This window comes from Stegastes partitus, unplaced genomic scaffold, assembly GCF_000690725.1.
Source record: "Stegastes partitus isolate 25-593 unplaced genomic scaffold, Stegastes_partitus-1.0.2 Scaffold333, whole genome shotgun sequence".
Classification (NCBI taxonomy): domain Eukaryota; kingdom Metazoa; phylum Chordata; class Actinopteri; family Pomacentridae; genus Stegastes; species Stegastes partitus.
The window spans coordinates 241211-257587 of record NW_007578064.1 but is presented as its reverse complement, the minus strand read 5'-3'; the positions used below and the strand labels follow the sequence as shown (position 1 = coordinate 257587).

The following is a 16377-nucleotide window of genomic DNA, read 5'->3' as shown; positions in this document are numbered from 1 at the left end:
ACAAGTCTCTGTTTATGAAGGTATGAAAAGGATGTATGATGAAAATGTTCCCTCTCACTCCCCTGAGCTGCACTGATTGTTATAATGGAGGCTACAGAGGACCAGTTTGGCATAATTACTGTTTGGGAATTAAGAAACTCAGCATAATTATTATGCAGCAGAATGTGTTTTATTTGACTTAAAGTGCAGTCAGCTACAGTGTATTGCATTTAGGGTGGTGCCACAGAGAGCCAAGAACAGTTTTTTTATGATTTTTTTTTTATGATCTTGTTGCTACAGTCAGCCCCAGTGACACATGTTGTATTGTTTTTTTATATGATCAGGACAGAGGGCGTTTGCTATCACAGGCCAAATTATACACACAAATCAGATTAAATTCACCACCAATCAAATGATCTCTCCAATAAACTGAAATCACAGTGGTTCATATGTGGCAGTGGTTTATAACTTATGTAATGTAAAATATATATAATAATTAGTTACACACATATGAAGCTAGTGAGAGTAATCTATTACACGTGTAAAGTAATGTACTAAAAATGTTTTGTTATTTTGTATACATAGTAATCTATTACCTGTTTAAGCTACACATGTTACATTTGCACTCATTAAAGTAATTTATTACACATGTATAAAGTTACCTTTAAAGTTACATATTTCAAGTAATCTGTTACACCTATTTACAACACTTAAAAAGTAATTGACTACTTAAAGTTTTATAGATTTATGTGTAGCCCTGTGATAGACTGGTGACCCTAAGTCAGCTGGGAGAGACTCCAGCCCCCCGTGACCCTAGTGGGGCTGCAAGGTGGGGCAGCGGTTAACACTGTTGCCTCGCAGCAAGGCAACGGTGTTCATGCCAGTTTGCGTCCCGGTAAGGACACCCGGGATCTTTCTGCGTGGAGTTCTCCCTGTGCAGCGTGAGTTCTCTCCAGGTTCTCCGGCTTCCTCCTACAAGGTCCAAAAACATGCTGAGGTTAATTGGTGATTCTAAATTGTCTGTAGGTGTGAATGTGAGCGTGCTTGGTTGTCTGTCTCTAAGTGTAGCCCTGTGATAGACTGGTGACCTGTCCAGGGTGTCCCCTGCCTTCACCCTAATGTCAGCTGGGATAGACTCCAGCCCTAGTGAGGATTAAGTGGTGTATAGATAATGGATGGGTGGATAGATTTATGTAATGTGGTCATCATTTAGAGCAGTCATTTGCACATGTGTATAAATCAATAACAAATTGAAAGTCATGTATTGCTCACTTGTTTTAATCCATTACTCATTTAAATTCATCATACACATTTCTAAAGATGCATTTAAAAAGGCATTACCCATTTATTTTGATTAATTTCTCATTTACAACAATGTTTTAAATTTTTCATTTTCAAAATAAGATATTTACTAATTTAAAGTCATCTACCATGCAATTTGTAGTAATATATTATTATTTTATTTACATCCTAATATTTGCATGAACTGCTAAATATAAGCTACATATTTTTAAAAACAACAACAACTTTGTAATCACAGATCATTCACCTGGCAATTACACTTTTTGTTAGACTGCTCACAGATGTGGTCTAAAGTGACCACAGACGCAGACTGTTGAAAAAAAACGACTGTCTGGATTCTCATTTGCTGGCGACATTACACATCACTGGAAAATCTTGAATATGGAGAAGGAAAAACACTTTGGAACATAGTGGAGTGCAGTACATGGAAAATAGATGTTAATAAATGATCATTTGCTTCTTTTTTTTTTTTAGAAAAAGAAATGTATGAGCACAGTGTAGTGATTAGACACTAGAGTGGTACAGTCATTAAACTGGCCTGTTATTTTTTCAATTTTTTTAAAGTGTATGTGCATCTGTGTGTGTTAATGTGAATTTGACAGCAAGGGGGAGATTTTCAATTTCATTAAAACTACAGTAAAGGACCAGTTTTACCCTCATTCCAACAACATATTTAATATGCAAGGACCACTGACTGGAGTCCCCGGGACACTTGGTGCAGCCTGTACTGTACATTAAGCATTAAACATTATAGATAGTGCAATTCATGTCATCTGAAATAAAAAAACAGACAAAAACAAAACTTTTTTTAAAAGGAAGTTAGCTGGGAACTGGGAGGAGATCCCGAGGAAGACCCAGAACTAACTGAAGGAGTTATATATCTCGTCTGGAATGGGAACGCCTTGGATTCCCCCAGAAGTAACTGGAAATTGTTGTTGGGATGCCTGGAATGTTGTGACTGCTGCCGCCACTACCCGACCTCAGATAACTGTGAGAAGATCCATGGATAGATATCAGATAAACTTAATTTGCATTTTGTGTAAAACAAGAATAGACAGTTTTCTTTAATACAAATTGCAGCTTTTATCCCATCACAATCCACATTAGTACTTACGACCTGTGGTATCATTCCATTTTCAGTCATTTCAAGTTATTTGTAGCCCATCTTCCAACATTATAAGTACGCCAAATCTGCCCAGTCTCAATCTGCTTGCCATTGTTGGCTATAAAAATAACAATCATGTTATTCCAAACCACATTATTGATATATTCTCTAGATTTATTACAACTAACCACATCTCGGAGCTCTGAGAAACAGAGCAAGCCTCATAAAGTCTTTCCTCTTGCACGCCCGTCCTTCTCCCACACCCTCACTACTGATTATGCTCTGAAAGCATGTCAATCATATGCATGACACACTATTTTATCTTTTATAGTGGAGCATAAACATACAATTTAATGGTCACGAAGCACTTTGAACGTAATCTGATTTAATGTAGAGCAGTGTTTATGGTTGTAGGCAGAGGACAGGAGGGGATCTGTGTCTGTCTCCTTCAAAATGACTGACAGGAATACTCCCCCTGATAGTGTGTGATACTTTAAATTACACCACATCAACTCAGTAAATAACTCCATTAATTAAAACTACACAAGAGGCGAAACTGTCTTCTTTTGACTGGGTTGCCACAGTACTGCAGTACATTGGTAGTTTTTTTAATGAGCACTAATTATAACAGAAAACAATTACATGAGATCCATCAGCACCGAAATGACTGACAAAGTCTTGAAAAAGTGCAGTGATAAAATAAAGCAGCTGCGAGGTGTGACACAGTGGATAGGACGAGAAAACGAAGGGAGAAGAAGAAGAAGCCCCTCTGATCAGACAGTGGACGTAAACACAACGTAGACCACGTGACTAAAACCAGGAAGTAGCTGGAGCGTCAACAACAAAAAGGTGAGTGTGCAGTTCTTCGGAAAAGCATTCAGTTGTCGTAGCTTTTCTGAATGACATTTATTTTTATTTTGTGAGCCAATTGCTTTAAACCGGTTGTGCTATTCGAAACGCAAACGTTTAATCTCGCAAATCGGCGTGTTTCTTTAGCAAATGCTAACAGCTAACCGCGGCTGCTAACGGAGCTAAAAAGATAACTATTAAAGTAGCAGTGTCACTTCTTTGGGAAATATCAACGTGTTGTTCATTTATTTTACACTGTAGGTGGTGCATGACAAAGAGTCCTGCCCCTTGTGAAAACACAGTGAAGTTATAAACCTACCAGTAATTACTAGTCACACTTACTTGGTGTAGTTTGCTGTTGTTGCCGCCGTGTTGAGGCTGTATTCTGTGTGTTTGTGCAGCAGACATGACTTCTTCAGAGTGGCACCTGTCTTTAAAGCTGGTGGATCAGCCCAAGTCCACCTTCCACTTCCCAGAGATGATGCCAGGAGATGTACCACCTGGAGGATACAGAGTCGCTACCTTAAAGCAGCTTGTAGCAGCTCAGCTCCCAGACTCCATCCCAGACCCAGAACTAATAGGTCTGTACAGCTGTGGCTTTAGCTGTGAGGAAATGTTTCTCTGTGTATAAGAACATCCCACCACTCAAGTCAAAGGCTGCGTGCTTGTAAAACTGTTCTGATCATGTCTTATCACCAGAGCTGGTCCACTGTGGGCGAAAACTTAAAGATGATTTAACGCTGGATGCATGTGGGATTCAACCAGGATCCACTTTACACATCCTCAAGAAGACGTGGCCCGATCCAGAGAGCAGTTCAGGTCTGTGAGAGCCGTTTTCAGCATCAGACCTTGTTTTTAAGCTGTACTTTCAGTGACACAGAAGATCTGAATCTGAACATATGTGTGTGATGTTTCTCTCTAGAGCCGGTAAACAGAGCAACGGCAGCCAGAGAGTTCAGGGTGTTTCACGCTGCCCTTCATTCTCTCAACTCGGCCTATAGAGACTCGGTGAGTAGGAAACACACACACAGACACTAGCTGGGCTGGTCAGGTATTTAGTTTTAGGCTTTTCTCTTTCTACCAGTGGTTTCAGGGCAGTATCTGAGCCTTCTGTTACAACCTAAAAGTGCTAAATCCAATTAAACTGATATTGCCAAATGCTCATTTTTCCTTTAGAGTTCTTAAAAGCTTCTGCTGTCTGTTAAAGCACTAACAGAGAGAAATAATGAGGTAATAACATAAGCTTTTGCCATTTCCTTGGAAATGTGAGTTTTGCCAGATACACTTGAGTTATGGCAGTGATACCTGACAATGAGAAATAAGACTGAAGAAAGGTACTGCTTCAGTGACATGGAAGTGGTTTGGTTTACCTAATCTGTGCTGTGTAAACTTTGTGAAAGTGTTATTTGAAGTAAAAATGGCGGTACGACAAACCTGTTCCAGAACCTGAGACTAAAGCATGTAGCGGAAAGGAAGCACTGATGAAAAACAGCTAAAACGTTAACCATCTGACTTTCTGGGATCATTGAGACGGGGCACTGGCGAAAGGAAATTACGCAAGTGTTGGCATTGCATACTGGACAAACATGTAGCCATTACATCATGAAAAAGCCTGGTACCAATACAGTCTGTCCCGAATATGAACCACCTCAGTGAAAATATGTCGAGGGGGCAACACTGCACAGCTGCTCCTGCTGCTTTTGTTTACAGTGTTTACACATGTAAAAAGGATAATAGCTTGCTAGCAGTGCTTTTTATTTGTTGGTCTTGTACATGCAGCCCTGTAGGCATGGAGTTATAATGAAGAAAACAATGTTTGGATCTTGTTTTGGGTTGAGTTTGTGTAGAGAGCAAAAAAGTAAGTGAAGTCATGATTATGCTCTCAGATGAGTTTACGTGATTTACTGCCCGTATCACCGTACAAATATCTAGATGTCTTGTATTCAGACACGTGTAGATTTGTGGTTCACTCCTAGCAGCACAGTGTGGTATCTCAAACACATCCTGAATAAATCCTTTTAGTTGTGTGTCACCTGTTTTTTTTTTTTAACCTTCATTTTTATCTTCTCCTCCATCCAAAGCTTGCAGTGAGATATCTGACACAGGCACGCAGGCCGTCCTTCACCTAGCTGTACAGGAATGCTATGAGGTGGTTGTATTTTCTAATATTTGCGCACAAGTCCTTGACTGAGACATTATTTGGCACGAGTCATTGGATTCTTCGCCACTGTCCTTTGGGTGCCGTCGCACCTGTGTTCACAGCTGTTTACTTCCGATTGGACCACCCTTGATGCATTTCAGAGCTACGTGTGAACAGGACCCCAGACAGCTCGGAGCTGGTCAAAGATTATCCTCAACAGGAACAGGTTTAGCTATTAAAGCTTGGCAGCTCTCCATGGCAGACACCTACCAGCATGTTGGCGTGAGCGATAAAGAGATAGGAAGAGACGGAGATGAACAGATTTGAGTAATTCACTCATATTGATGTCAATTCATGGATGTTGGCACAGATTTTAAATCCTGTAGATGGAGAGATCCTCAACGAGTCTTTCACGCAAGAATGCAATGACAATTAACTTAATTCCTACACAGCTGTGAAGAAGTGTACGGCTAGCCCTGGTGGCTACGGCTGCTATTGCTGCAACTGTTGCTACTGGACATACTATTACTGCTTCTTCTTCTACTGCTGCTGCATTTACTCTCTTTGTCCAACTCTTAGGTATATAAAATGCTGACAAACAAAGAGTCTTTGGATCAGATCATTGTAGCCACACCGGGGCTCAGATCAGACCCAGTTGCTCTCGGTAAGACCATGCTCAGCTCTACAGCATCACATTGCACCGTACAAATATGCAAATAGTAATATTTTCCCTGTGAAACATTCAGGAGTGCTCCAAGACAAAGATCTCTTTGTGCAGTTCACGGACCCGAACATGCTGGACGTGTGAGTCTTTGTTGTCAGCTCTCTTATGACACGTTGAGAGTGTCTTTTAGGAAAGTGCAGTGGACGGTCATTAAAATGTTCGTCTGCGCTTCCCTGTCTGTCTCACAGATTAATCAGTTCACACCCAGCCCTCGTCAACGCCATCATCCTGGTCCTGCACTCCGTGGCAGGCAGCATGCCCGCTCAGTCCAGCGCCAGCTCCTCTCGCAATGTCTCCGCCAGTTCTTACAGCGATATGCCAGGTAAGCAAGAAGACGCTTCAGCAGGCAGAGTTTCTGAAAGGCAGGAGAGGATCACTAATAGTTGTAGACAGCTGAACTGAAGCAGCAACATTCTGATGAAATATAAATACTCTCACCCACGTTACTGTCTAAAACTTAACGTTTCATTGTTGTGTTTTTATAAGCATGTAGTTTGTTTTTTTGACATACTTTGTCTTCTGTCAGGAGGCTTCATGTTTGAGGGAATGTCTGATGACGAGGAAGAATTCCAGTCTGTAAGTCAACAGTTAAGCTCAACATCAGACGATACGTACAGAAAAGCGGATGTTGCTAATGGCATCGTTTGTGGCGTCCACATGTGTGTTACAGGGGAGCCCAGCGGGTCCCTCCAGCAGAGGCGGGGTCTCAGCAGGAATGCGACCGGTGTCTCTGAGCCACAGCGGAGCTACAGGCCCTCGACCCATAACGCAGAGCGAGCTGGCTACAGCTCTGGCCCTCGCTAGCACGCCTGACAGCAGCGCTGTCACTCCGACAACAGCAAGCCAGGTAGGATTTATTTACACTTGGAGAAATATACTCAGACACCTGCGTAGTTCTTAAAACCACCGAACCAGGAAGAATTTAGATTAAAATATGGCACATCAAAGATATTTGTATATTTTATAAACATGATTCCCTGCTGCTGCATCTCGACTCTCTTTCATTTTTTTTCTCCATCCTGCTGTCTTTGATTAAGACGGACCCCTCCAGTGGCGTAGCCCCCATGCCAGCAGGGACCCCGGTCAGTAATGATCTCTTCAGCCAGGCGCTGCAGCAAGCTCTGCAAGCCACCAACATGTCTGCTCTACAGGTGAGCCAGCCGATGAAATCCTATTCTTTTCATGAAGGGGATAATAATATTTAAAATGCTTTTCGGCCGTTTTATCCTCTGTGGGTATCAGCATCAGGTGTACGCTGCGGTTTGTATTGTTCAGACTGCTCGGTCTTTACATAAAAGACTGCTCTTTGAATGTGGCTTTGTTTTGCCAGGGCCGCTGGCAGTCCCAGATGCAGCAGCTCAGGGACATGGGGATCCAGGATGAGGAGCTGATGCTGAGGGCGCTGCAGGCCACAGATGGTGACATCCAGGCTGCCCTGGAGCTCATATTTGCTGGAGGCCCAGGACTCTGAGTCCAAACCCCACGGACAAAGCCTTTTATAGAGGAGAGAGCAGGAAAAATCTGGTCACGCTGCTGCTCAGGAGGGATAAGCAAATTCGGACTCACAGTGCAGTGTTCTTATTGCTCCTCCGTTTAACGTGAAATATACTGTACTTACAGAACACTTTCAGCTGACCTCCACTGGACTTGACAACCTGCAGCTTTTTCTTATTAATGTGACAAAACGTGTAATAAATGTAATCATGTTTAAATCATGTGTCTCTGCTCAGATTTTAAATTTCTTGCTCGCTTCTTATTTGTGCATGAATCTACAACATCATTTTATTGGGTTGCAGCATTAAAATATGTCATATCATTAGTAATTTTGAGTTTTTAAAGGTTTTCAAGAGCCTTGATAAGCAAACAAAGACCTCGGCATTATGAAGTCTTGCATTTCATTTATAAAGGCCTTGAGTGTTATTTTTCCTTCCCTGCTAAAGACACTAACGTCAGTAGAGTTGCTATGAAATTAATCAACTCTTAATGGGCAAATATTGATTTTTGCAACAGCTTACATTAACAAATGAATTATGGTTAAACTGTTTTCTTCCACTTAACTGACTGGACTGGAGTGAAGACGGATTACTAAACAACAGACCCCTGGCCGTACATAAATAAAAGCTTCCACAGCTCCTATGGAGGAGATGTTTTCAGGTTCTTTTTAGACACTTTGTGGTCATTTATTGTTGCAAATAAACATCATTAATTTTGCCATCAATTTAATAGTCAGCACTGCAGAGAGCCTGTTTAACGCTCCAACAACAAACCAGCATTTACGTGTCCTGCACAGCTGATGTAATCCTCCTGTTTGCACACTAGATGGCACTGCAGTAGTATTTTAGTTTCCACGAAGACACGACCGATTATCATCGTAGGACACAAACTGCTTCTTTATGTGTTTTTCTTCCTTTTGCAAATTAAAATTCGTGTTCTTTACCTCAGCCAGTCGAGGCTGCACGCCATGAGTCTGGCTCTGTCGGAGGTTTCTTCCTTTTTAAAGAGAGTTTTTTTTTTCCTCCCCTGTGCTTGTTCAAGAGGGAATTATTGGGCTTCTCTCCAGGATATAATATTGTAAGGTCTTGACCTTACTACACAAAGTGTTCTGAGCTTACATGTGTTAGGATTCGGTGCAGAAGATTATCTCTTGAACATTTCTGGGTTTGTGTTGTGCTTTCATTATTCAAAGACAAAATTACGCTCAGACAGGCGGCAACATAAAAGAAGAAGTTGCACTGATAGCTTTATTAACACCCTCTGAAATGTTGCTTTGCTTGTCAGAGCATTGTTACCATTAGCTGAGCCCTCTTTTTTTTTTTTTTTTTTCTCCCCTCCCCAGCCTTATTACACACGAATACATTTGCTTTGTCTTGTTGTCTCCCATCAGGGTATTTTAGGGGAACACATATTGCCTGCAGCCCCCCTCCTCCACCCCTCCACGCTACCTACTGTCCTCCATCTACAGTAATTGCCCTGCTTAGTTTTATTACTGCATCTGTGAATGTGACAGCTCAATCAGCGGATTGGCCTTTCATGAGCACAGCACCCAAACAGCGCTTTGTGTCCGTCTGTCCCCATTACCGTTTTATATGCATGCACACCTGCGGGCAATTTCCACCTCCAACAGCCTCCAAGGGTATTTTAAAAATAAAGCATTTCCATTGTGCTGAAGGAAACGGTGTCACGGCGTCGGCAGAACAATTGTGACTAAAAGTGTCGTTGCCTTTTCTGGCAAATTAAAAAGGAGACAGTTGTGGCTGGTTAGAAAAAAAAAATAGTGTAATTTGAAACCAAGCAGGAAAAATGCAGACTTGGTTTTTAGCTCTTGTACTGAGCTACTGAGTGAAATCAGATGTAATGTTTGCTGCAGCCTGCACTCAGCGGACTGTGTCGCATTTGCTGTTTTGAGTGCATAAGCCACTAGCTTTCATATTATTCTAAACAATTTACTGGGGCAAATCACCATATGAAGTTGTCATGGAGACGCTCGATGGTGTGAGAACGCATATGGTGGAGTGAAGATGCTATTAAACGCCATATTTAGATCCTTTTATTGTAAGCTGTGCAGTATTGACTATATGTAATCTCAGGCTTTACAGTGGAAGATATGGACTGTTTGCACCTGTCGACTCTTTGTTGACGTCTCTACGTAGGTGGAGAGATCTACTGAGATCTATATTGATATAGAAGTCCTTGGTAAAAGAGCCACATTCTTGTACAAGTTTCTTCGACTCCCCGTGTTTGTTCTAGTCATTTCTCACCACAATGATGCGGCGGCGGATGCATAACTGCGAGAAACCACTTCTGAGCAGAGACGCAACAACGGCTCAAACAACTGGAAAGGCCTTCCTAATGAATGTAGCCTGGTGCTTTGAAGCTGCCACAAATCCGCCCAATTACTCCCGACGGTGACCCAAGATTCAGGTAATGAGCAGGGTTCCGCACCACGCCATTACGGGGCAATATATTAAGCCAATAGGAATCATCAATCCGAGGCCCTTTTGAAACGGTGTAAGAGCTCGTCTAATCAAGCCTTTACAGACGAGCAGAACAATAGCAACACTATTCCCCTGAGATGAAATCCTCCAAAGTACCGGAGCAGGAGGGAAAGGAGAGAGTTGGTATAATGCTCTCCATCCGCTTTTGTCTTTCTGAATGGAAGCAACTCACGTGTTATTAACATAAGGTCTGTTACCTGAGATTGCTTTCTGCCCGGCGTGACTGAGCGGAATATGAAATGAGCTTCTGATGGACACGAGGCCATTTCATCCCCTAGTGGCCCATTCATTGCTTTCAAGCCATGCTTTTATTCTTTCCCCTTCTTTTTCCAGCCCTCTCTTTTTTTTTTGTCCACAAAAGCTTCTTTGATGCATTTCATCCCAGGTGCTTTAACCCTTGATGGAGCTTTGCGTCAAGGAGAACCACAGCTGCAGCCGAGGGAGAGGCAAAGATCAGGCAGGGACCACTGAGAGAGGCGGAAAGGAAACTTGAAATAGCACCGTCACTTCAAGTTGTGATTGAGTTGTGTGAGGTAAAGAAATCTACCGCTGAATCTCAAATGAGAGCGTGTAACAACTTCTCACGTCTCTGTTTTTGGGATTTTTGTGGAGACGATTTTCAAATCAAAATCTTGAAGCCATGAAATCGTTCAAAAACACATTTTAGTCACCACATAAAAACATTCACATGCAGTCAGATGAGCCAGTAGCCATGAACTCTTGTCTTTCTGTCATTTACCGCAAAAGCCAAGCTCGAGGTGTGCGCATTACAGATTCTGTCTGCTATCAGACGACTCGAGAGGCTGTGAATGTTCAATGTTTCCTTTCATCAGCCCCCTGCCTGTGCTCTTCCTGAATGCCTGCCAGTTGTTTTGTGGCCAAAATGTGCTCCGTAAAAACTGTTTCTGCACTCACAATGCAACAGTTCTGAAAGCGATTTTAGGGTAAGGGATTAGGGATTTCACTCTTCCAATTGCCTTCAAAAGCGCTGAGTGATGGACTGAGCATGTGTGTTACCTGTTATGCTGCAAAACCGTAGAAAAGCAGGAAAAAAAATACAACAATCAACTAGATCTTTTGTTGTTGTAATAAATGGCAGCATAAACCAGACAGCGTACATGCAAAACTTAAAAATTGGTTTATAGACGAGTATACATGTCAACAAATATTGAAATAAGCATAATTTTTTTTTTCTCTCACCAAGCTATAATTAGCACCAAATTCAGTGTTTTCTCAGTAATCGTCTTCAGTAATTATATTTCACAGACTCTAGTGTAACTCAACACTCTGTCTCCTGATGGCTGACCAATAAATGTCCCCTCAATCTGTTACTTGAGGCAAAGAAGCTCCTCAAATGCCAGGAATCATATATGATTTACACTTCATTAAATCTACAGCTGCTACTTTATAGCAGTAATTATGAGATAACCGTGAGAAATACTGTCAGTTTCATACAAATCAAGCCAATGCTGGTGGGACGACCAACGGAGTGAAAAAAATAAATAAAAATAATTACAGGACTGTGCTACAAAGTGGATCGATGGAGAACAACAAGTGCTGGAGTGCTGGCCTGATAATAGCTCCAGTATTCTGTCCTTAACTCAAACAATGGTCGCTCTTCAGTTCTTATTGAAGGGCTTCACCATGGTAACGGCAGAGATACTGGAAAGGGGGCTTTTGTCCTCCGAAATAACTGTGTTTGCTCTATTGTGGTGGATCAGTGTAAAACAACAGGAACAACAAAAAAAAAAAAAACGGGGTGATGAAAAATATCAAATCACACGTTAAACTCATAAACCCAACTTTATTTATTTTGAACCTTGATGCCTCTATGTCCCCATTACAATACATTCAGTATATACATTTGGCCATGAGGGACTGTACAGAGATATGTTATAGTAGTGCATACATATGTGGCACGAAAATGTACACAAAGGAGACTCATACATGCCACTCTACCACGGTAAAGTGATACACAAGATACACTCGGGGCAAGTCAATGGCTGATGGCTGCTTACACCAGTATACGCACACACACACACTCACACACCCAACAAACGCTGCTTCATGCACACACACAAGCTTTAAGACACTTCTGAGGGAGGAGAAGGGCTCTATCAGGCTGTCATTAGAGAAATATACGAATGTGAAGAGTGCGTCTGCTGATTGCAGCGAATCCCCTCCCACGTCCCTTCCCTCCCCGTAATTCTTCACCCTCCATCCCTCCTGTTTTCCCTTTTCTCCAAAGCTAAGGCCTCTCTTCTCTCGGCAGTGCGGCCATCACACACACACACACAGGCTCCTCCCCTCTAGTAGAGTCATGCTCAGCAGCAGCAGTAACTAAATAAAGAGCCTCTACCGTCGACGTCGGATCTATTCAACGGTGAACATTCGTAACATAAAGGATAAAGTTTATTTTAACTCTGCATTTCTTCTTAGGATATCTTCTCTCAAAGGAAATACATAGGTCCACTTCGACAACATACTATTCCTCAATAAAGCTGCGGATGCCGTGAAGAGACACCCTCATGTGACATATTGATCATCCGTCTACTCACTTACTGCACCGGCAAAATAAACTTCTGAATACATCCCACTTTCTGGAAACTAGTTTTTTTTCTTCTACTAATTATGTCACTCTGCTGATTACATTTCCTCCTGGTGGACGTTTTTTTTTGTACCATCACATTTGTCATAAACATTTGTTGGAGGCACACACTCCTATCATTTTCCCTTCAATCACTGCAGTTTATGGTTGCATAGCACACAGCGGAGATACAGTCAAAGCCACAATGTGTTTGACTCTGTATATACAGTGGTCATGCTCGCTAAAGCCACTTGCTAATTCTTAGTATCAGTCTTTTTTTTTTTTTTAGCTTGGGCCAAAGCCTCCCCCCAACAACATTTTCATTTTTTAGTTTCTCATTAAACCACTGAATTTTGCAACTCGTAAGACTGATGACGGCTTCCTCTGAAGTCTGATCATACATGCATTAGGCGGTCTCATTAGACTCACTTCATGGTGCAGCTACTGTTGGCAAATCAGCTTCTTCTGCCTGTAGTTAGTCAGCAATATTATTCGCCGCAGGCTGAAATATTACTGGCTCTGTTACAATAAACTGCAGGGAGGAGGCCAAAAAAGCAAACATGCCATTCCTATGAGTTGCTAAAATCAAACGTGATCAATGAGGGAATAAAGGAAGAAAGGTGAATTAGTAAGCCGTAGGGAATTTTCGACTTTTTGTAGTTCAAGGGAGAAAAGAAGAAAGCTGACAACCACAGAGGTTCAAGCGTTTAGCCGTCGCCTGGTACCAGCGGGGTTAAAAAAAAAAACACTGGGACACACACATTCCCATGTGCATACAAATATCGTACACGTGAACATGTTGGACACATGCATACTCTCTCGCGTTCACACATGTATGGACATTTGGAGATTTTAAAGCGAAATGGAAGCATGACAGTTTGAAGGCGGGCGTTTATCTGGTTTGGACAGGCGGCACTGTGATCGATGTGTTGGAGGCGGGAGGTTTGTGTAATCGTCCCTCACACGAGGCCTGACAACCCCGTTGGTCAGGAGGCGCAGTGACTCGTGTCCCGGAGTCGGGCCGTCGAGGCATACGTGCATTTAGCAAAACCGGAAACAACAAAAAAAAATGCAAAGCACCACAGCAAAAAGAGGCCGGAGTAGTCCCAAAAAACACGATCACATCGGCACAGGACGATGAGGGCGAGGGGGGGGCCGACGGGCCAATCACAAAGGAGTAACACATCAGTAATAATTACCCCAGAATAAATTACAGTCACAGAACAATTGTTAAAAGCAGAATTGGAAATCAGCTGATCTAGCGGACTGATTTGACCCATGCATTATAAGGCATTAACCAAACATTTGTTACTGACATCACACAGCATTATAAGAGTAACTATACATACAATTGCTGATCTGAAAAAATCTGCTTGTGTTTTCATTTAAAAAAACAAACAAAAAAATCTCGGATTAACTGTATTCAAAAAGCATATTTCGAAAACCAATGATGCAATTTTAAGGGAATTGGGAATGTCGAAGGGAGAGCAGATCGATGTCTGCAATCCCGTTGTACCTATTGATCTGCAGATGGGCGAATGAAATTGATTTTCTGAGGTAGACAATGCAGGCATATTTCATTCTCCCAATGCAAAGCCATTCTAAGCAGGGGTAGCGGGGGTAATTTGGTCCATTTGGACAGGCTCTGGTCTCTAGCCTCAGCCAATTGTACTGTGTCGGATGGCTTGACCCATCCATCACGCTCTCCTGCCTGTCTCACCACTATGGTACTTACACTGTCATTGGTGTGATACACCCACTCAGTGATGGATAGCAGACAACATGCACTATGACAAGATAGAGAGATCAGCCTGCACAGCTCACAGGCCTGTTGTTTCCGCGCAGCTGGGGACGCACCGTTCATACGCGGCCAGTTTATTCAATATCCTGGCCGCTGTATGGGGCCCACGTGGACCATATCGCTCAACATGCATCATAAATGTTGCTTCCCTTACACGGCTCCTACAATCTTCAAGTCCCCTTTGAAATACATTTACAGCATCAACAGAGCCTAACCAAATGAGAACCTCAAACATACATTTCATACATAATTGTCACGATGTGCACTCGTAGGAAAAAGGGTACAACAGTTCATGATAGAGGTGAATCCCAGTGACGAATGCTGATGTTGTACCTTTCTTTTTCTCTGAGTGTTAAGTGCTATGGGTAATCAGCTCAACAATCAATGAAATGATGCTCTTCAGATAGTCAGTCTCTGATGTAATAAGTGGATGTCTGTCATAAATAAAATAAAATACAATACAATAACAAAAACTTCTGCAACATTGAGTCTGTGTGTGTGTGTGTGTGTATGAGATAGTATGCAGTAGGCCTTCGAAACGGTTTTGGAATCTGTCGGCCAGTGAGGTGAGTCAGGATCAGCAGTTTGGGATGCCACTGTTCGTCTTCCCGTGAGCCTAGCGGGGTCTTGTCCACGGGGACAGGAAGCGTGGAGCCACAGGGTGGCCCGGTGAGTGCTGCAGGGGCGGACGCCTGCAGGGGACCCAGAGCACTATAGTGTCCTGATGGCCACGGGGTAGAGCAGGGACATGTGTTCGGCACCCTTGATGGGCAACTTGCGGCTGGAGTAGAAATGGATAATCTCAGGCACGCTGTCAAAAGGGCAGCTGTTCTGGCCCAGGATGTACTTGCTCTCCTTCGTCCGCGACAGCTTCATGTGCATGAAGCCCTGGCTGCTCCTGGAGACAGAAAAGGACAAAGGAGACAGACGGAGAAATGTTTAGCTCAATTAGAACTAGATTAAGAACGACACGCTCATGTTTAGCAGGTATAATACGTACCATTGTAAGCAACTTAGATCAGCTCGTTAGCGTGGCAGCATTTGTTAATTAGGAACAGTCAGGGGATCAGCAAAGGCTTAACAGTTCATCCTAAAAGGGATTTCATGGCAATTCACCAGACATTTCACTCAGAATCATAAATGTCAGCCTCAGTGCTAATTTATTTAGTCAGTGGTGAAATATTTTACTGGCTGAGTGAAAAATCTGACAATTAGGAGTCACAGTAACTGGAGTTCATCATCTCGGGGATGCTGAGATTTGTGCCAGATTTCGTATCAATCCATCTAATAGTGGGGATATTTCAGTGTGGACCCCAGTGGTGGACCAGAAGATGGGCAGACAGGCAAATATTGCTGTCCCTAGAGCCACGCCACTGCAATGACTAAAAAACTAAACATGTGGCAAACCTTAATGTAGGGAGCTCTCAACAGATCAGCCCTCTTTGACGGCCCCTTTCTCATTTACTGCGGCAGTAGTTGCTCCCTACAGTACGTGACAATGTTCTGAAAGCTGGATTACCTCTGATAACTTTGGAGCTGCCTGGGGAGGAGACTAAAAGGCAGGTTGCTTAAGGTGCTAAGTTTCACATGCAGCGCATAAGGATGAGGCTAATGAACCCCCAGGACAAATCACTTAAGCTACAGCAATAAATGCACAGCAAATTAAAAGCTCCCTGTGTGTTTCTAGGTGCCTTCGATCAATACATTTTACAGCTTGCCAGCAGTTCTTGGCTTTAAAATACTTTTTTTTGGAGTTATGTGATGCAACAGTAAAGCTGGAGCAAGAAACTGATGCAAAACTAATGTTCTCCATAAGCTGCTGTACATGTACTCTGTTGATAATGTGTCCTCACAAAATATATTGGCATAATTGCTTTTTTTAAATTGATCGCTTT

General features: G+C 42.5%; 2 protein-coding genes across 6 annotated transcripts in view; one reads left to right on the top strand and one right to left on the bottom strand.

Moving 5' to 3' along the window:
* Positions 1 to 3171: 3171 nt before the first annotated feature.
* ubl7b (ubiquitin-like 7b (bone marrow stromal cell-derived)) lies at positions 3172 to 7918 on the top strand. 2 transcript variants are annotated; one of them, XM_008283930.1, is made up of 11 exons: positions 3172 to 3235; positions 3637 to 3816; positions 3935 to 4054; positions 4158 to 4243; positions 5955 to 6039; positions 6122 to 6179; positions 6288 to 6421; positions 6626 to 6675; positions 6770 to 6946; positions 7137 to 7250; positions 7430 to 7918. In XM_008283930.1, the coding sequence occupies exons 2-11, from the start codon at positions 3642 to 3644 to the stop codon at positions 7568 to 7570; spliced, it is 1140 nt and encodes a 379-aa protein (XP_008282152.1). In that variant the 5' UTR covers positions 3172 to 3235; positions 3637 to 3641; the 3' UTR covers positions 7571 to 7918. The 2 variants fall into 2 exon arrangements, with proteins under 2 accessions (XP_008282152.1, XP_008282153.1); XM_008283931.1 differs by having other exon boundaries at positions 3215 to 3235; positions 3640 to 3816.
* Positions 7919 to 11878: 3960 nt separating this feature from the next.
* shf (Src homology 2 domain containing F) overlaps positions 11879 to 16377 on the bottom strand; it is a 100997-nt gene continuing 96498 nt past the window's right edge. For all 4 annotated transcript variants that reach the window (XM_008283926.1, XM_008283927.1, XM_008283928.1 and 1 more), the window contains one exon: positions 11879 to 15380. In XM_008283926.1, coding sequence (XP_008282148.1) covers positions 15194 to 15380 — 187 coding nt within the window. In that variant the 3' untranslated portion in view covers positions 11879 to 15193. The remainder of the gene's footprint in view (positions 15381 to 16377) is intronic.